At 41.6% G+C, this 21,864-nt stretch overlaps 1 protein-coding gene across 1 annotated transcript in view; it reads right to left on the reverse strand.

Moving 5' to 3' along the window:
- Positions 1-21,864, reverse strand: part of nat10 (N-acetyltransferase 10) — a 124,811-nt gene that overhangs the window by 2,763 nt on the left and 100,184 nt on the right. Inside the window, exons 23-28 of the mRNA XM_028796050.2 lie at positions 21,322-21,432; positions 20,868-21,040; positions 11,326-11,445; positions 10,744-10,842; positions 5,408-5,481; positions 1,440-1,523 (exon numbers count right to left, since the gene is read on the reverse strand). Of these exons, the coding sequence (XP_028651883.1) occupies positions 1,440-1,523; positions 5,408-5,481; positions 10,744-10,842; positions 11,326-11,445; positions 20,868-21,040; positions 21,322-21,432 (661 nt within the window). The remainder of the gene's footprint in view (positions 1-1,439; positions 1,524-5,407; positions 5,482-10,743; positions 10,843-11,325; positions 11,446-20,867; positions 21,041-21,321; positions 21,433-21,864) is intronic.

A 21,864-nucleotide genomic window follows, 5' to 3' on the forward strand; every position in this document is an offset into this window, starting at 1 on the left:
TATGGATATTCTCTGTGATATTGTAAGTTGATGATGTTTTCTTCTTCCACACCGTCATCATCAACTGTTTCAGCAGAGTCTATTGATACGCTTTGCCGTGTAACTGATCGACATTTTTCGCGTTAATCCATTTGACTTCATCGTTTCTCGGTGCTAGGATTGCCTGTGTACTCATTTTTTTGTTGATAACCCTTCATAATCAAATTCTTCAATAGGAATTGCAAATAATACGTCTTCTTTAATTGGGAACTTAAAATGAGGAAAACGTTAAAATTTCTAAGAGCTGAGAGAGCAGGAACTGTGTCTGTCAAAAGCATTCACACGAATGAGAGGTGAGAGGACCGTGGGCGTGGCTGAATGTTTGAGAGGAGGGCGGGGCTAATGGCCAAAATCTCGCGGGACGTGAAATAAATCTCTTCTCGTCGCAGGATTTTTTGTTTTTTATTTAATATATAATAGAGAGATATATTCACCTTATTTTAATTGCACATACTGCTTGCCTTTTTGCCTGTTTGATCGTCGACTGGGGAAGTGATTTAGAAGAGGTACAGCATCCAAAGTGCAAATCCCATCCTCGCCACCAAGAGTGGATGCTGTGGGAATCTGAGCTCAAAAGATTTACACTGTGGACGGCTGGAGCACAGCGGTGACACTACACAGGAAAAGTGTCGTCTAACAGAGAAGGAGATCAGCTGGCGTCACCAGGAACTGTTCCCAAAAGGGCCTTTGTATAGCTGACTAATAGACAGAGCTCTTCTACTGGTTCACACTACAAGGCACTCGCTTCCAAGTCAGAGAGTTGTGTGTTTACTGCTGGCCACCGTCAGTTTACCTCCGAGCAAATCTTTGAACCGAGATGCCACGTGGTGCGAGTCCACAGCAGTTCAGCCTCTAATAAACAAAGCTTTAAAGCACACACTGTAACAAAACATTGGAGAGGGGCGCATGAAATGTTCACCATTTTTGAGATTTGAGGCAACACAAGTAGTCATCTTCCCAATCCGAGCTTAAATATTTCACTTTTGGCGAAGAGAATTTACACTGGCTGGTCTGATGGTGTCCAGCGATAGAATGGCACCACAGCTGGGGTTGGTTTCTCTCTTACATCCAACGTTGCCAGGATGGACCGTCTGGTTCAACGAGAACCTGAATTGGATGGTTTTGAGTGCTGGGCTCTGTCCAAACTAAGTTTGAGTATTTATTGGTCTTCTGGGTCTCCCACACCAGCGGATGGTTTGACTGTCGGCATTATGAGTGAAGAATTTCTTGCCACTGTGCTCAAACAGGGAGATGTTATCGGCTGCTGTCCTGGTGTCGTGTGTTTGTCGCAAACATTTTATTTGGAGTTTACCAAAACCAAACTGCCGCTGTTATGTAAATATTTACTTCAGTCACTCGAGAGGAAAACTAAAACAGTTTAAGGCTCACAGCCACCTCACCTTTTTATGCTGATAAGTGCAGCATTCTGACCCGCTCTACTCAACACTTGATTCCATTCTTCATCATCTCCTCGAATCATGTACCTGCAAGACATAAGCAATTCAACAAAGACGTTATGGTCAGGTCTGACGCACATCTGGGCTGTTCTGTGGGAAAGTATAGAGAAGCCAATTGAATCAGAAACGGTGTGTGTGTGTGTGTTCAGCAGTATTGAGAACACAGGTCTGGTCTATCATGTGAACAAAAGCCATTGAGGTAAAATGGAACCCACTTTTCTCCTGGACCAGAAAGGACAGACTTCAGTTCTCCTGACGTCTGTCACAATACAAGAATTTTTCATTACTCAAAAGTCTACACGGGTTAAGAAGAGGGAGGTCGTGTTTTAACTAACACGCTGGCAGGATACGATCAGAGTGGAGTTCATGATATTATTTATATTGATAAGGTGCCACGTGACTGGGTGGGCATCAAACTAAAGGACGTGGGAGTTCAGGTGGGTGCAGAATTGGCTCAGACACAGGAAGCAGAGGATGATGGTGTGAGGAACCTCATCAGAATTGGCCGATGTTAAGAGTGGTGACCAGCAGGGGGTCAGTGCTATTTTTAATATACAGAAATGATTTGAATAGGAATATGTAATAAATAATAAGCTGGTTATGTTTGCAGATGATACAAAGCTAGATGGCAGATAATGGAGAATCGCTGAAGCGTCACAAAGGAACATGGGAGCATACAGGTTTAGACAGATTTGTGGTCGATGAAATTTAATGTCAGTAAATGTATTATTTTTTTTTTCTCCTTATACAATTTCTTGTATTAGTAATTTGTTAGTTTTCACATACCCCTTGGGGTCAGCCATTGTACAGCACCCCTGGAGCAATTACAGGTTAAGGGTCTTGCTCAAGGGCCCGGCAGAGTAGGATCTCTTTTGGCAGTGACGGGGATTTGAACCGGCAACCTTCTGGATACCAGCGCAGATCCTTAGCCTCAGAGCCACCACTCCGCCCGACATATAGACATATTACATATAGAAAGTAAAAATGTGAGATTTGTATATACAGTTAGGTCCATAAATATTTGGACAGAGACAACTTTTTTCTCATTTTGGTTCTGTACATTACCACAATGAATTTTAAATGAAACAACTCCAATGCAGTTGAAGTGCAGACTTTCTGCTTTAGTTCAGTGGGGTGAACAAAACGATTGCATAAAAATGGGAGGCAACTAAAGCATTTTTTGAACACAATCCTTCATTTCAGGGGATCAAAAGTAATTGGATAAATTAAATAACTGGAAATCAAATGTTCATTTCTAATACTTGGTTGAAAACCCTTTGCTGGCAATGACAGCCTGAAGTCTTGAACTCCTGGACGTCACCAGATGTTGGGTTTCCTCCTTTTTAATGCTCTGCCAGGCCTTTACTGCAGCGGCTTTCAGTTGCTGTTTGTTTGTGGGCCTTTCTGTCTGAAGTTTAGTCTTCAACAAGTGAAATGCCTGCTCAGTTGGGTTAAGATCAGATGACTGACTTGGCCATTCAAGAATTGTCCACTTCTTTGCTTTAATAAACTCCTGGGTTGCTTTGGCTGTATGTTTTAGGTCATTGTCCATCTGTATCATGAATCAATTTGACGTCATTTAGCTGGATTTGAGCAGACAGTATGTATCTGAACACCTCAGAATTCATTCGGCTGCTTCTGTTCTGTGTCACATCATCAATAAACACTAGTGTCCCAGTGCCACTGGCAGCCATGCACGCCCAAGCCATCACACTGCCTCCCTCCACCGTGTTTTACAGATGATGTGGTATGCTTTGGATAATGAGCTGTTCCATGCCTTCTCCATACTTTTTTCTTGCCATCATTCTGGTAGAGGTTGATCTTGGTTTCATCTGTCCAAAGAATGATTTCCAGAACTGTGCTGGCTTTTTTAGATGTTCTTTACCAAAGTCCAATCTAGCCTTTCTATTCTTGAGGCTTATGAGTGTCTTGCACCTTGCAGTGCACCCTCTGTATTTACTTTCATGCAGTCTTCTCTTTATGGTAGACTTGGATATCGATACGCCGACCCCCTGGAGAGTGTTGTTCACTTGGTTGGCTGTTGTGAAGGGGTTTCTCTTCACCATGGAAATGATTCTGCGATCATCCACCTCTGTTGTCTTCCGTTGACGTCCAGGTCTTTTTGCGTTGCTGAGTTCACCAGCGCTTGCTTGCTTTCTTTCTCAGGATGGACCAAACTGTAGATTTTGCCACTCGTAACATTGTAGCAATTTCTCAGATGGGTTTTTTCTGTTTTCGCAGCTTAAGGATGGCTTCTGTCACCTGCATGGAGAGCTCCTTTGACCACATGTTGTCTGTTCACAACAAAATCTTCCACATGCAAGCACCACACCTCAAATCAACTCCAGGCCTTTTATCTGTTTAATTGATAAGGACATAACGACGGACTTGACCACACCTGCCCATGAAATAGCCTTTGAGTCAATTGTCCAATTACTTTTGAGCCCCTGAAATGAAGAGATTGTGTTCACAAAATGCTTTAGTTGCCTCACATTTTCATGTAATCGTTTTGTTCACCCCACTGAATTAAAGCTGAAAGTCTGCACTTCAACTGCATCGGAGTTGTTTCATTTAAAATTCATTGTGGTAATGTACAGAACTAAAATGAGAAAAAAGTTGTCTCTGTCCAAATATTTATGGACCTAACTGTACAATGGGAGGACTGAAAAAAATCAAGAGTCCACCTCATGAGAAGGATTTAGGAGTCATAGTGCACTCTAAGCTATCGACTTCCAGACAGTGTTCAGAAGCCATTAAGAAGGCTAACAAAATGTCAGGTTATATAGCGCCTTGATGTGTGGAGTACAAGTCACAGGAGGTTCTGCTCAAGCTTTATAAAGAACTGGTGAGGCCTCATCTGAAGTACTGGGTGCAGTTTTGCTCTCTGAGATACAAAAAGGACATCGCAGCACTAGAGAAGGTCCAGAGAAGAGCGACTAGGCTGATTGCAGGGCTACAGTGGATAAGTTATGAGGAAAGATTAAAAGAGCTGAGCCTTTACAGTTTAAGCAAAAGAAGATTAAGAGGAGACCTGATTGAAGTGTTTAGAATTATGAAGGGAATTAGTGCAGTGGATCGAGACGGTAACTTTAAAATGAGTTCATCAAGAGCATGGGGACAGAGTTGGAAACTTGTGAAGGGGAAATCTGACACAAACAGTAGGAAGTGTTTCTTCAGGCAGAGAACCACAAACACCAGGAATAAGCTACAGTACCAAATAGTACGGTAGACAGTAGGACTTTACAGACCTTCAAAACTCAACTTGAAATTAGTTTAGAAGAATTAACTGGATAGGACTGGTGCATTTTCTAAGGATGAATGTACTGTTCTCGTCAAATATGTACAAAGATACCTAAAATGTGTAAATCTCTGAGAATTTGAAATTTACAGCCCATCACAATATTTTCTGTACAGCTATTACCTATGGAATATTTGCAAGAAAAGTACTAAGCAGGCAAAAGAGCCAAACAGAGTTGGGAACGAAACACACTAATGCACACTCCAAGGAGCAAAGGGGGCGCTTTTATGTGTGTGTGTGTGTGTGTAGTAAGAGGTGCTGATCAAGTGATAAGCAGCTGCAAAAACAACATCATAAAGTCTCCCAAGAAGACAAAATAAATTATACAAATAAGGAATCTCGAACATGATGACCGTCTGCTGAAGTGGACTTTCTCCAAGTACGCTGGATACCAGGAAAGGTTTGTGTTTGTGTATTTGTTCAGCTGGCTGACTGACTGACTGCTTGTGCCAACTTCCAATTTCTGGCATTGCTTTAGTTAATCAAACTACAACACAAACAGCACACCTGTGACTTGTAGCACCTGGGGCTCTCTGGCTGTGCGAAGACTTGTGTGCTTCTAATAAAGGAGGTCGCTTGATTTCATATCCATAAAACATGATGGAACACTTACTCTGTGAGGTTCAGGTCTTTAATCTTCTCCATTTCCTTCTTGTGCTTCTCTTGAAACTCCTGAGCTGCTTCTTCCTGTGGAGGAGCGCAAAGAGAATTTACATACACTCACATCCTTCAAATATGGCGTGGTCCTCCCTGTCCAAGTTCACCATGAATTAGACACATTAGAAACACTTCAGAGCACTCGATACCTCAACTAAGACAGGTGATGAAAGGCACACAGACACTGATTTGTGAACCCCGTGATTCCCGACTCTTGTCATGTTACACGACTTTCATAGCCATCTTCAGTCATAGACTTTATTTACTGTGTTAGACCTGACAACCAATGAGTGCCCACCGGAGTACAACAATGACAAATAACAAATGCGGGTGGTTTGGACCTCACAAACATAAGAGAGGCCTGATAGTAAAAGGACAGAATGGAAAAAAGAACTAAGATGGCAGCTGAACTCGCAGGATTTGTAAAGCACCTGCAGGGGCACCAGCTGAGTCAGGCAGCACAGAAAAAACGGCGTACTCGGCTCACAAAGTCGTCACAGTGTTGTGGGAAGTGTCACCTTTTACAATTTTGGACATCTTCAGGTGACAAGATAAGCAAGTGCTGTCATCAAATTTGACATCCCCTAGAAGTCATATTGTGCAATATTGACTTAGGCAGCTGGACATCACACTCACACAGACACACACACAATGTCTACAGCCTTCTGCGTAACAGTCAGACCAAGAGATAGATAAGGCACTATATAATTTTAGAACCTACTAAATAAAATGAAGTTCTGTATTTTAGTACTTTCTTCTTTATCATAGCATCAGAGTAGAAACGTGTTGCATGTTGATCGGACATTCATACATACATTTCACAGTAATCAGTACATTTGACAATACTATTATTATTTAACAAATAAATTGATAATAAAACTAATTATATATTGAAAGGCTGACATATAAGGGAAGGCACTACCTACCTTGTATGCCAATAACTGTCAGCTGGACCCCCCCCTCCCTACAGTTGTGGTCACAGCCTGCCCCCCCCCCCTCTGGTCCCCCTTATCTCTGTTATAATCCACTCTTCTCTCACTACTGGTGCTGTTCCTTCATCTTTTAAAACTGCTGCAGTAACCCCAATACTACAAAAAACCTGGTGCTGACCCGACTAATCTCAGTAATGTTCATCCTATTTCTAATCTACCCTTCATTTCCAAAATTCTAAAAATAATAGCTATTCAACTTCATTCTCATTTATCTCATAATAATCTGTATGAACAGTTCCAGCCTGGTATTTGTCCCCTCCACAGTACAGAAACGGCACTTATAAAAATGACTAATGACCTCCTTATGGCAGCTGATTCTACTTTAATTCCTATTCTCATCCTCCTTGATGTGAGTGCGCCTTTGACACTATTTGTCACACGACTCTTCTCAATAGATTATCTTTGATTGCCATTACCCACAATCCACTAGACTGGTTCAGATCCTACCTCTCAGCACGCACTCAGTTTGTTCAGCTTAAAACTTTTCACATCCCAACCCACTGTTGTTACTTCAGGTGGGCTCTGTCCTGGGGCCCCTCCTTTTCATTATTTACCTTCCTCCCCTCTATAATATCTTTCATAAATATAACATTAGCTTCCACTGTTATGCTGATGACCCCCAGCTCAACCTCACTAGCAAACCTACTGTTTCCTTTCCACCCTCCTCGCTTATTGATTGCATAGCAGAAATCAAATCCTGGATCTTAAATTATACATTAACAAAACTGAGGTTCTCCTCATTGGTACAAAATCAACTTTATCTAAAACTGATCATTTTTCATTTGTTGTTGATCATTCCTCTGTCTCCCATTCCCCACAGGTGTCATCCTTGACAGTACTTTATCTTTTCAGTCCCACATCAATCACATCTCCTGGTCTGCATATTTCCACTTGCGTCACATTAATCGTATTCGCCCCCTCCATCATTCTCCCCACACCACTGCTATCCTCGTTCATAGCCTTGTCACTTCACGTCTGGATTACAGTGATCCCTCGCTATATCGCGCTTCGCCTTTCGCGGCTTCACACCATCGCGGATTTTATATGTAAGCATATTTAAATATATATCGTGGATTTTTCGCTGCTTCGCGGGTTTCTGCGGACAATGGGTCTTTTAATTTCTGGTACATGCTTCCTCAGTTGGTTTGCCCAGTTGATTTCATACAAGGGACGCTATTGGCAGATGGCTGAGAAGCTACCCAGCTTACTTTTCTCGTTCTCTTGCGCTGACTTTCTCTGATCCTGACGTAGGGGGTGTGAGCAGGGGGGCTGTTTGCACACCTAGACGATACGGACGCTCGTCTAAAAATGCTGAAAGATTATCTTCACGTTGCTATCTTTTGTGCAGCTGCTTCCTGAACCGACATGCTGCCCGGTGCTTCGCATACTTAAAAGCTCGAAGGGCACGTATTGATTTTTTTCTCTCTCTCTGCTTCTGACGGAGGGGGTGTGAGCTGCCGCCTTCAACAGCTTTGTACCGGCGGTGCTTCGCATACTTAAAAGCCAAACAGCCCTATTGATTTGTTTGCTTTCCTGTCTTTCTGACAGACTCTGCTCCTGACGCTCACTCCTTTGAAGAGGAAGATATGTTTGCATTCTTTTAATTGTGAGACGGAACTGTCATCTCTGTCTTGTCATGGAGCACAGTTTAAACTTTTGAAAAAGAGACAAATGTTTGTTTGCAGTGTTTGAATAACGTTCCTGTCTCTCAACAACCTCCTGTGTTTCTGTGCAAATCTGTGACCCAAGCATGACAATATAAAAATAACCTTATAAACATATGGTTTCTACTTCGCGGATTTTCTTATTTTGTGGGTGGCTCTGGAACGCAACCCCCGCAATGGAGGAGGGATTACTGTATTGCAATTCCCTTTTCTTTGGTCTTTCTTGCAAATCTCTTTATAAGCTTCAACTGGTCCAGAATTCAGCTGCCCACCCGCATCATCACTAGGACCTTCTCTACTCACCATATCACTCCCGTCTTGCAGCAGCTTCATTGGCTTCCAGTTAAATTCCGCATTCAATTCAAAATTCTCCGACTAACTTTTAAGGCTCTCCACAACCTCACCCCTCCATATCTGTCTGACCTCCTCCATGTTGCCATTCCCTCCCGTACCCTCAGATCCTCTTCCTCCATCCACTTGACTGTCCCCTTTGTCCGTCTTAACACTACGGGGAGCACAGCATTCAGTCTTTCTGCTCCCCAGCTCTGGAACTCACTACCATCTCAGCTTAGAAATATTGAATCATTCTCACTTTTCAAATCTACACTTAAAACTCATTTGTTTAAGACGGCTTTTTCTCTTTGATTACAATTGCTCTGTCTGATTTTAATTTTTGTATTTTACTTTTGTTTATAATCTGTGTTTTGTCTATTGTTCGGTGTCCTTGAGTGTTTAAAAAGGCGCCTACAAATAAATAAAATGTATTATTATGTTTCAAGCTAGCTGGGACAGCAGCAACAAAAGCTGAAAATTTTGTGTAATGCTAAATAAATGAACAATAAAATAAATAAATAAATAAACCCCATACACCACTGGTGGGAGATCTCCCAACTGATGACATTAACTGACACCAGCTCTGAAAGATAATAAATCCATCATATAGGACTAGACCAGTATGCTGCTGCTGGAGTATGTGAATTTCCCCTTGGGATTAATAAAGTATCTATCTATCTATCATATAGCGCCTTTCATATCTATCTATCTAGATAGATAGATATGATGAAAGGCACTATATAGTGAGAGGCAGATATAAAGTTGCTGTATGACAGACAGACAGACATTATTTCATTCTCCCCAACACCAACAAAGCAGCACAGAGCTCCCCCTGCTGTTCACATCTTATATCAGGGCAGCCATTTCTGTTTACTTACACACATTGCTCAGTAACATTAGCCGACTCTGCAGCTGTCACACTTGTTGTTCTTACATAAGATTCCTCAGAATGTTTTTCCAGTCCACACACTGACCTGATAAGCACTTGGAGGTTAACGGACTTCTGTGAACAAAGTAACTGATGTTGGCAGGGTGACAAAAAGGCTCAGCAAAGCAGTTCTCTCCGTGTAAGACAAGCATCTCATACAAATGTATTTAAAGAGGCTTGAATTAATCAGGAACTATTGGTGCATTTTATTGTTTGTTAAAATGATGATTTATTAGTAATTAATATAAAAACTCCTTTTCTAATAAAGTTGCGGTGATGTGTAAACTGCAAGACCCTTAACCTGTAATTGCTCCAGGGGGCGCTGTACAATGGCTGACCTTACGCTCGGACCCCAAGGGGTATGCGAAAACTAACAAATTCCTAATACAAGAAATTGTATAAGGCAAAATAAAGAACAAATAAAACCAGAATGCAATGTATATTTAAATGGTAATAGCACAAAGACCACATATCAAATGCTGAAACTGAGAAATTGCATTGTTTAATGAAAGTTACTAGGAGGCTTCGCCCCTTGCTCAATTCGCTCTGTTGTGAACAGGGGGGCTCAACGCACCCCCAAAGAAACGCGGCCACTCCTCTGAAACCCCTCTTAATAAAGGGGGATACAATGGGAATCAAATAACGGTTGTTGTTTTTTTTACCTCCTCTTTGCTCGGTCAGCTGCTGTGCCGCATGATCTGCACTTCGCTTGCCTACCCTTACCCCCGCCCAATACCGCCAGTGCTACGTGCCATTGTGAAGAGAGGGGCTGAATTCACCCCAAGGAGATGCGGTCACTTACCTGAAACCCCTCTTTAACAATGGGAATCAAATAACGGTTGTGTTTTTTTTTTTTTTTTTACCTCCTCTTTGCTCGATTAGTTGCTGGCTTCCTGCTACTGCCGTGCCACATGACACAGGGGCTTCGGACCTCACAAACAGAACAGAAGCTCATCTGCCTGATGTCTCATGTTTTATGTACCACAACAGAAAAGATTAATACAAAAAAAGGGGGACACAGGCTGCAGTTGAACTCTCCGTACCTGTAAACCCCTCTAATAGCACCACCTGCTCTGTCAGATACCATGTTGTTGGCTACTAGAAACAGGGACAAGCTTGTGATACTTTGGAAATGTGAAGCTATGCTTGAAAGTCGTCATGCACTCGTCATTTGATGTCCCAGCAATTTCTAGATGCATAAACTGACATTCTGGGGAGACAAGGTCAGCTACTGCGGTCATCAAGCTTGACATCCCTTCGGACTAGAAGATATCTAATGTGACATCCACTTCAGTAGTACAGATAATGATAATGCTGATAATGACAACAGCAAGACATTCTTGGGGACTTGGTTTTAAGGAGTTAAATGGCATACCAAATCCTCATTGAGACTTTTAACTGTGGGCTCCATCACAATGTCCCTGGTGGCCACCATCTGCTCTTCTACAGATTTTTCTTGTATGTTTGTAAACAACTGAAAAAAAAAAGATTACAAAAATGAAGGGATACAATAACAAAAAGTCAAATTCCAAAATTTCACAAAAACAGCAACTTGGACACATCCGACTGTCACATGTGTGTCCAAAGGAAACAAAGATCTGGCAAAGTTTCAACAAAGTTGAGTACTGATGAAGATCAAGACCTGCACTCCAGTGAGAAGCTCCCATAAGACATCCATTAAAATATCAGGACCAACTAAACTCCATTGGTCTAAATACCTGGGAAGTAGGTGGGACAGATTCCTTCACATGATACAATGGAATTTTGGATAGCAAGTGATTGTGAAACAAAGAGTGGTGAGAAAAGCCTACACGAAAAATCCCTGGAAATAACGGTAAAGGACAAGCATGGATTTGGAAGGTTTCAAAGCTCTTATGGAAAGAGCTTCTTTTCTAAAACTATTCCCCCCCCACTAGAGAATACTGTCTTTCCACAAACAAAAAGAGGTTAACATTACCTGCACGACTTTGCGGATAAGCCTGTTGAAAAGGCCCATTAGCTGGCTGCTTGGGAGCTCAATCTCCTTCTCCAGATTGTCGACGGACTTGTGCTGCAAACCAATGCCAAGCAGCAGCGCCTGAAACGGGAAACACAGGACTCTCTCAGCAGGGCAGGTACTTTTGACAAGTCGGGCGACCTCAATATTTACACTGCCTTAGCCACTAGGGGGCCACACTGATAAAACTGAACATTGAACAGACAGAGGACTAGTCGATAGGGGGTGGGGGCTGGGAGGGAGGACGGCACAACCTGGAAGACGTCAACTCCAAAACGGATAACTAGTAGCGGTGGCAAAAATCTCATAAAAGGGTGTGCCTTACTTTACCCCCACAGTCCAAAGACATGTAAGTTAGGTGCACTGGCGATTTTAAATTGTCCCGTGTGTGCTTGGTGTGTGGGTGCCCTGCGGTGGGCTGGCGCCCTGCCCGGGGTCTGTTTCCTGCCTTGCGCCCTGTGTTGGCTGGGATTGGCTCCAGCAGACCCCCGTGACCCTGTAGTTAGGATACAGCAGGTTGGATAATGGATGGGTATTGGGTGGGTTGGGCCTTATTACTGTGAAATACACATTCAAATTAAAAAAAAAAAAGTCCGCTCATAACAACATACAGTAAGCGGCATTTTACTTTTTGCATGTTTACTTTGAATGATTTTTGTTAACAGTTACTTAAATCCACTTACAAATGGTGAAGATAAACTGATCACCTAGCTTTTGATGATGTTCAAGACATACCAGTCCATCGCAAGGTGCAAATGGCCAAATAATATCTGTTGTAATTTTGACCAGGACAGTGGAACCTCGGGCCACGACCGTAATTCGTTCTAAAACTCTGGTCGCAACCCGATTTGGTCGTGACCCGAAGTAATTTCCCCCATAGGATTGTATGTAAATACAATTAATCCGTTCCAGACTGTACCAGCTGTATGTAAATATATATATATTTTTTAAAGATTTTTAAGCACAAAAATAGTTAATCTATAATAATAAAAGGCAAAGCCCTCACTGACTGACTGACTGACTGACTGACTCACTGACTGACTGACTCACTCATCACTAATTCTACAACTTCCCGTGTAGGTGGAAGGCTGAAATTTGGCAGGCTCATTCCTTACAGCTTACTTACAAAAGTTAGGCAGGTTTCATTTCGAAATTATACGCGTAATGGTCATAACTGGAACATATTTTTTGTCCATACACTGTAATGGAGGAGGCGGAGTCACGTATCGCGTCATCACGCCTCCTACGTAATGACGTGAACTAAAAACAAGGAAGAGATTTACAGCACGAGTCAAACGCGGGAACGAAGGTAAATGACGTTAATTTTTGACTGTCTTTTAATACTGTGTAACCATACATATTAACACATGTGCAATTAAACGTGTGCATTTACGGGGTGATTTCTCAGGCTTAAAAGCTCGCCTTTTACTAAAAAGGTAAATGCTAAACTATTTTCAATCAGTTTAATGAAACGCTCCCGTTAAGGATTGCAATAACATATTCGCGAGATAAAAGAACGAAGTAGGGGGAAATGACGTAAGAGCCGCAAACAGCGAAGAGCAAAAAATTAATTAAACAATTGAGAAGGGAGCGAGTTAAGCATACAAGCATGTTCATAAGGGAAACAAAGCACGGTGTAAAATGTAAGTTTAAATTAAGTTTATAGAAACGCTCCCCCTGCGGATTGCAATAACATATTCGCGAGATAAAAGTTTAATGAGAAGACACGAGGTATAAACGAACCACACGCCGTGGCGCAACGTTAGGGGCAACAGTTTCAACCATTCTATGATCTGCTTCTCGCAACTGAAAGACGGCACATGGCGGATGTTAGCCGACTTGCTGACCGCAACATTAGGGGCTTCAACTCTGGCGCTGACGCCACATCTCAGTGCCAACACTTTCCACACTCTACTTAAAAGACACGCCCTCCTCACTGGACAGTTAAAAAGACCAATCAAACTAACGAGGACATCAAGTATTACCCAATCAAAAGTAGGAAAGGAGGCATCTTCATAAAATGCGTGTGGGATGATTTGCATGAGACGCTGCTTTAAAAAAAATGATAAAAAAAATACGGGACAAATCCCGTCCAGTATTGATTCAAAACGGGACGCGCAATTTCATTCTGAAATGCGGCACGATTCCGTATTTTAAAGACTAGGAATGCAATGAATGTAATTACCCCGATCTACATACAAGGCGAAAGTCTTGCAACATTCAAAGATGATGGTTTGGGATAAGTACACCATACAACATAAAACAGCTTATGAAGCCTTGAACCGAAAAAAGCAACATCTCAGAGATCGTAAAAAAAAAAATAGGAGGTAATGTCGTTTTACTCGCTGTAGATTTTATTCAAACATTACCAGTTATTCCACGAGGGAGACCAGCAGATGAACTCAACGCGTGTTTAAAATCCATGCTTCTCCCACGGTCGGTTATATGTCGCGTGTTCTCGGGTAGGTACACCAAAAAATGTATACATTTAAGCATGTAATGGGCAAACAAAAAATGAGGTATACCCGAAGGCACTGCAGTAGTACTTAATCTAACTTTACTTCTTAAATGTTAATGTTTTACTGTTTAATAATTTATACGCTTCTTATATGTTGTTCAAATTCTTTTATCAAAATACCAGTGACAGCGCAATGCACGATAACATGGAGTGAATACACCATACGCATCCGCCCACAGACGTCCTGGTGTGCGCACATAGGAGTTGATTCTACAATAAAATAAAATAAACATAAAAAGAGTAAAACAATCATCACCCATAAAGCGGATAGTAGACGTGACGTACTATATGTGTACCAGATTTCAAGTCAATAGGTGAAACGGTTTGCGAGCTACAGGTGATTTAAAATCCTGGACAGACACACAAATTGCCACGGTAGCAAATTACAGAAGAAGATTTTACTGTTTAATAATTTATATTTATATAAAATGTGCTTCTTATATATTACTTCATATTCTCATATGATAATGATGTTAATATTTATATTGATTTCTATGTTATTGAAACTGCATGTATGTGTGTATATGTATGTATATGTATATGTATATATATATATATATATATATATATATATATATATATATATATATATATATATATATATATAAATATACATATACTAGCAAAATACCCGCGCTTCGCAGCAGAGAAGTAGTGTGTTAAAGAGGTTATGAAAAAAAAAGGAAACATTTTAAAAATAACGTAACATGATTGTCAATGTAATTGTGTTGTCATTGTTATAAGTGTTGCTGTCTTTTATATATATATATATATATATATATATATTATATATATAATATACACACACACATAAACATTTATATACATATACATATATATACATATCTACATATACACATATCTACATATATATACACACATACATAAACACACACATAAGACTTATTGACTGAAACGGGCTTTCACGAAAACAGTTAGGGCTTTGCTACAGGATACACCCTCCACAAGTTAACCAAGTAAAAATAAAATATATATTTCTGTTTTATTTAAACCTTTTAAGTTCATATGCATAGCCCCATTTGGCTGTTTAATTTTTTTTTTCTTTCTTCTGTAATATATATATATATATATGTGAATGTATGTATGTATATATCTATGTCTATATATATATATATATATATGTAGATATGTAAATTTGTATATGTATATATATGTTTATGTGTGTGTGTGTGCATATTATATATATAAAAGACAGCAACACTCATAACAATGACAACACAATTACATTGACAATCATGTTACGTTATTTTTAAAATGTTTCCTTTTTTTTTCATAACCTCTTTAACACACTACTTCTCCGCTGCGAAGCACGGGTATTTTGCTAGTTATACCATAGAATGCACAGCGTAATAGTAAACTAAATGTTTACTTACTTCTTCTGGTCACTCCAGCTCCTTGATCACTCAGCTGGAGCGACCGCTTCCTTCTGCCCCACCGAGTGTTGGCCAAAACACCCCTGCTTGGGCTCTCTCACTGCACAGGGAGAGACTGAGCACGTGCGGAAATCATCGGCGCGTACGAACCGGAAGGGAAACTGGCTTGTTCGTCACCCGAGTGTGTGTGGTCGTGAACAGATGCAAAAGTTTGGCAAACTTTTTGGTCGTAACCCAAATTGTACGTGGTCTGAGACATTCGTGACCCGAGGTTCCACTGTATAACATTATATGACAGCAATTCCTGTTTTGCCCTTCCTTGCAGTTTTTGAGTATGCAAATCTGATATGCGAGTTCCCAATCTCTGAATACACAAGTGAATCTGTTCTCCTCCACTAAATTATTACAAAATTGCCAAAATCGCATCTTTCACTATCCCATGTTCCACCCACACACCGTTATACAATACTATACAGTTTATTTTTTTTTTTTGTATAGCCCAAAATCACACAGGAAGTGCTGCAGTGGGCTTTAACAGGCCCTGCCTCTTGACAGCCCCCCAGCCTTGACTCTCTAAGAAGACAAGGAGAAACTCCCAAAAAAAAAACCTAGTAAGGAAAAAATGGAAGAAACCTCGGGAAAGGCAGTTCAAAGAGAGACCCCTTTCCAGGTAGGTTGGGCGTGCAGTGGGTGTCAAAACAAGGGGGTCAATACAATACAATACAATACATAGAACAGAACAAATCCTCAATAAAAAATTAAAAATTTTTTAGAAGTACGGAGCAGAATTTAACAGTAGATGATATCACATAATAAGATTTTGATAATTTTAGACTCCTGGAGACCTCATCCATCAAGCTGCCTCCCCCATTTGGCCATTCCACGGCTGAAACAGCGCTGGGCCAGCCAATCCGACGAAAGGACCCCTCTTTCTCACAATTCCTGTGATCCTCCATCAGGGATGACTTTACCTTAGGCAGGCAAAACAACTTGGCAGGTGGGCCGTGGCACCAAGTGCCACATTTATCTGTTATCTGTTGTATTAACGAGCCACAAAATCGTGCGATAGTGGCTGTGACCGAAGATGAGAACTTTAATTCCAATTGAGTTGGCGGCTCATGGATATCTGACAAATCTATGACCTCACCAATCCTTTGCCGTTTGGCGGCTGGGTGGTTTTAGATTGTTCAGCACACACAGTATTGTGCTAGGAGCCCATCTATCACTAAAGTGAATGCAGCTAGCGGCAGAGTTTCCACTTATCACTGGGGCATCACTGATATTTCCAGGGATGAATTAGACTCTGGCACGTTTTGTATTTCTGCTGGTTTCTTAAACCTAAAAACGTTTGTTTGTAGTGACATCGTTCCTGTTACCCTTCAACAAGACACGGCCTACCAGTAACTAGTGATGGATGATTCATGAATGATTCGTTCTTTCTGAATAACACTTTTCAGCGAATCATAACATCAGAGGAGCTCAACAAGAGTGCTCAGTGAACTGACTGATGGCCTCCTGCTGACATTACATGTTTTCAGTAGATGTGACTGGTAACATTTTAAGTCAGTCTCATTTTCTAAGTTGGCCGGAGTGGCGGCTCGAAGGCTAGGGATTTGCATTGGTAATCGGAAGGTTGCTGGTTCGAATCCCGTAAAATGCCAAAAGTGTGTCTACTTTGTTGGGCCCTTGAACAAGGCCCTTAACCTCCAATTGCGCTGCCCTGGGTATGACGTTAATCTGCATCCAGCCCAGCATGTAGGCCCTCCAACCTGCAGGGAAAAACCTGGGGGTTGGTGGCAGAATTGGCACTCCAGCCTCCTAAAAACAAACTCCATCTGAACTGGGGTGGTGCGGAGGTGTCACCCGTTGCAGGGCTGCACTCTGGGCCTAATCTGGGATCCCGAGTTGGTTTGTCATGTGGTGGGTGCGGCAATGCACTGTATCAGCGCCTGCTCCTTACCTCTCTCCTCTTATTTTCTAAACCTTGTTATGTGAACTTATGCTGTACAATCGGCATCAATCGATGCGCTTTCCAAAAACTTTTTAAGAGTTAAATGGGGATTCTGCAGTGTAAGTTTATAATCAACTGATATTTTAATCAAGAGGGTTGTGCATTAAAATGCAAGTATGCAGTATCGGCTAATTTTCATTTGAAGGAAAAAAACATGAAAACAGCTAAGCTACAGGGTGAGCCAATGAGGGAAGTGGGTAGGCCTCAGTCCAAATGGGCTCAATACCGGCTTCACCCTGCTGACAACTGTAAACTGAAACAAATGATTTCCTCTAAACATGAATGTGCTATAACAAGTACTTGACTTAAAGATTCTATAAGCATTTCAAAACAAAGACACCCGACTGTATATTGAAGCCAACATACAGTGCGTCCAGAAAGTATTCACAACGCATCACTTTTTCCACATTTTGTTACGTTACAGCCTTATTCCAAAATGGATTTAATTCATTTCTTTCCTCAGAATTCTGCACACAACACCCCATAATGACAACGTGAAAAAAGTTTACTGGAGGTTTTTGAAAAATTATTATAAATAAAAAAAACTGAGAAATCCCATGTCCATAAGTATTCACAGCCTTTGCTCAATACTTTGTCGATGCACCTTTGGCAGCAATTCCAGCCTCAAGTCTTTTTGAATATGATGCCACAAGCTTGGCACACCTATCCTTGGCCAGTTTGGCCCATTCCTCTTTGCAGCACCTCTCAAGTTCCATCAGGTTGGATGGGAAGCGTCGGTGCACAGCCATTTTAAGATCTCTCCAGAGATGTTCAATCTGATTCAAGTCTGGGCTCTGGCTGGGCCACTCAAGGACATTCACAGAGTTGTCCTGAAGCCACTCCTTTGATATCTTAGCTGTGTGCTTAGGGTCGTTGTCCTGCTGAAAGATGAACCGTCGCCCCAGTCTGAGGTCAAGAGCGCTCTGGAGCAGGTTTTCATCCAGGATGTCTCTGTACATTGCTGCAGTCATCTTTCCCTTTATCCTGACTAGTCTCCCAGTCCCTGCCGCTGAAAAACATCCCCACAGCATGATGCTGCCACCACCATGCTTCACTGTAGGGATGGTATTGGCCTGGTGATGAGCGGTGCCTGGTTTCCTCCGAACGTGACGCCTGGCATTCACACCAAAGAGTTCAATCTTTGTCTCATCAGACCAGAGAATTTTCTTTCTCATGGTCCGAGAGTCCTTCAGGTGCCTTTTGGCAAACTCCAGGCGGGCTGCCATGTGCCTTTTACTAAGGAGTGGCTTCCGTCTGGCCACTCTACCATACAGGCCTGATTGGAGGATTGCTGCAGAGATGGTTGTCCTTCTGGAAGGTTCTCCTCCCTCCACAGAGGACCTCTGGAGCTCTGACAGAGTGACCATCAGGTTCTTGGTCACCTCCCTGACTAAGGCCCTTCTCCCCCGATCGCTCAGTTTAGATGGCCAGCCAGCTCTAGGAAGAGTCCTGGTGGTTTCGAACTTCTTCCACTTACGGATGATGGAGGCCACTGTGCTCATTGGGACCTTCAATGCAGCAGAAATTTTTCTGTAACCTTCCCCAGATTTGTTCCTCAAGACAATCCTGTCTCTGAGGTCTACAGACAATTCCTTTGACTTCATGCTTGGTTTGTGCTCTGACATGAACTGTCAACTGTGGGACCTTCTATAGACAGGTGTGTGCCTTTCCAAATCATGTCCAGTCAACTGAATTTACCACAGGTGGACTCCAATGAAGCTGCAGAAACATCTCAAGGATGATCAGGGGAAACAGGATGAACCTGAGCTCAATTTTGAGCTTCTTGGCAAAGGCTGTGAATACTTATGTACATGTGCTTTCTCAGTTTTTTTATTTTTAATAAATTTGCAAAAACCTCAAGTAAACTTTTTTTCACGTTGTCATTATGGGGTGTTGTGTGTAGAATTCTGAGGAAAAAAATGAATTTAATCCATTTTGGAATAAGGCTGTAACATAACAAGATGTGGAAAAGGTGATGAAGCGCTGTGAATACTTTCTGGATGCACTGTATCATATATCCAATGAACTGACACACGTGAAGGACACGCTCTAGAAGTTTAAAAAATATACATTTATTATTCTAATTTCTGATAATTATTTGCTTTCAACTTTAATGCAAACTTTTTTTTTTTTTTACAGCTCATTGACTGCACCAGGTTTGTACCATTCACTGATACGTTAGGGATCAAACTCAATCATCACCTACAAACAAGTCACACGATTCACAATCATTCAACTCTCTAACTAAAGTACTAACCTGAAAATGAGGCACACAATTTTTATTCTTTTGATTCGTGAAAGGATTCATTACCCGAGAACAAGGTACATGATTCTTGTTTATGTAAGATTTGTAAACATGTGTAATTTTACTCATGCATTTTCACTATGTTGTCATGCTCCATTTTTCCAAACAAGATAATGTTATACAATATGAATTATCCATGTATCTAATATCTAATGTACTTCTGCTATTCATTTAAATGGGAATAAAAAACATCGTTTGCTGTTTTGTTTTTTCCTTTTAATTGCTCCCAGCCCTGGACCCTAAATCAAACAAATTACCTAAAATGGATAGTTTGAAAGATTGAAATCAGTAAAGTGAATCAAAATGAAAATCCTTACTCAGGAAGTCACCAGCCGATTAAAATTCCTTTAGAAGTTCTCACATCACACCTAGACTGCGTGCAGATGGTGCAGACCTATAAATACCTGGGAGTGCAGCTGGATGATAAATTAGACTGGACTGCCAATACTGATGCTCTGTGCAATAAAGGACAAAGCTGGTTATACTTCATTAGAAGGCTGGCGTCCTTCAACATCTGCAATAAGATGCTGCAGATGTTCTATCAGACGGTTGTGGCGAGCGCCCTCTTCTACGCGGTGGTGTGCTGGGGAGGCAGCATAAAGAAGAGGGACGCCCACGCCTGGACAAACTGGTGAGGAAGGCAGGCTCTATTGTAGGCATGGAGCTGGACAGTTTGACATCTGTGGCAGAGCAACGGGCACTGAGCAGACTCCTGTCAATCATGGAGAATCCACTGCATCCACTGAACAGGATCATCTCAGACAGAGGAGCAGCTTCAGTGACAGACTACTGTCACCGTCCTGCTCCACTGACAGACTGAGGAGATCGTTCCTCCCTCACACTATGTGACTCTTCAATTCCACCCTGGGGGGTAAACGTTAACATTATATAAAGTTATTGTCTGTCTGGATACCTGCATTGTTATCACTCTTTAATTTAATATTGTTCTTTATCAGTATGCTGCTGCTGGAGTATGTGAATTTCGTCTTGGGATTAATAAAGTATCTATCTATCTATCTATCTAGAGGTTTGGTGGACCCTGGTGTTGCCTTCTCCACAAAGCCCAGATTCTCTTTGTTCAGGACTGACCTTGAGCTGCCTCATAATGCATGTAGCTCTCAAAGTCCCATTTGGTTTCTAAAGAAATCTGCTGTAATTTAGCAGGTCAGGTATGGAGTTCTTCCTTTTTCTGGCCTGACTCACACTAGCACAGTGTGGCTCGTTTTGTTACATACTGAGCTCTATTTGCGTCACTTGCAAACACTTGTGACCTACCGACTGGGCTACGGACAAGGAGACCTCTCCAAGCTGGTTTAAAAAGAAGAGGCGTGATGTGGTGGGGATCAAATCCATGATCAGATGATAATCAACCATGTTCCTAGAGTACATTTCCAGCCGCTTCAAGTCATAGGGAGTGAAGAAGATATCCAGTTCAGCCCGAGATAAACCTAATAAGATAAATGAAGAATATCACCCATGAAGCATGTGTGCTAATCTGGAGACAAATTACCAAAGTTAATATTTTATAGCCTGTCCTCAGATGCTGCTTAACAGACTGATTTATGCAAATATTCATATCACAATTACTGGACTAACCTGGACAATATTACACAGGTATTTGAGATATGCACACCACCAAAACTCTGCTTCACGCATTACATGGAGTAAACACAACTGAAAACCAAAACGGTGTTGTGGTCATCTCTACTTGTACCCCCTGTATTCTTACTTGGCTGTGGTCCTGGCTTTACATTCCTGTTCTGAAGAATATTGAGAGCCAGTGTTGGGTGGAAAGTGCTGAACTGGTAGGACAGCAAAGACAGGAATCTCCTGCGGAAATCTGAAGGAGAGAAAGTACATCATCAGTTTACGGGAGCCCCTTACTGGCTGAGAAGTACAAAGTTATCGGTTAAAGCTGTACAATCTGGTCCAAGCTTATATTCTGTTCATGTGAGTGTTACTATGGGCTACCACCGCACAAGGCTTAGTGACTTCCGCTTTTACCCTCACGCAAATAACCGTTGCTGCACTGTAAACAGTACTTAGGGGGCGAAAGTCTTAACTGTCCTTCTATTTGATTGCAATCATTTTATCTTTTTGCCACACATTTACTTTCACTCTGCTGCAGCTTTACATGACGGAAGACACCAAGCACATTATGGCGGCTTCATCATACAGTTTCCGTACGCATCAGTTTCACTATCCGTGTCAACGTCTGGTGACTATTCCTTACTGTCACCACTATTACTCGATTAATTTAATGGTTCTGTTC

The sequence above is a fragment of the Erpetoichthys calabaricus genome, chromosome 2 (assembly GCF_900747795.2).
Source record: "Erpetoichthys calabaricus chromosome 2, fErpCal1.3, whole genome shotgun sequence".
Lineage (NCBI taxonomy): Eukaryota > Metazoa > Chordata > Cladistia > Polypteriformes > Polypteridae > Erpetoichthys > Erpetoichthys calabaricus.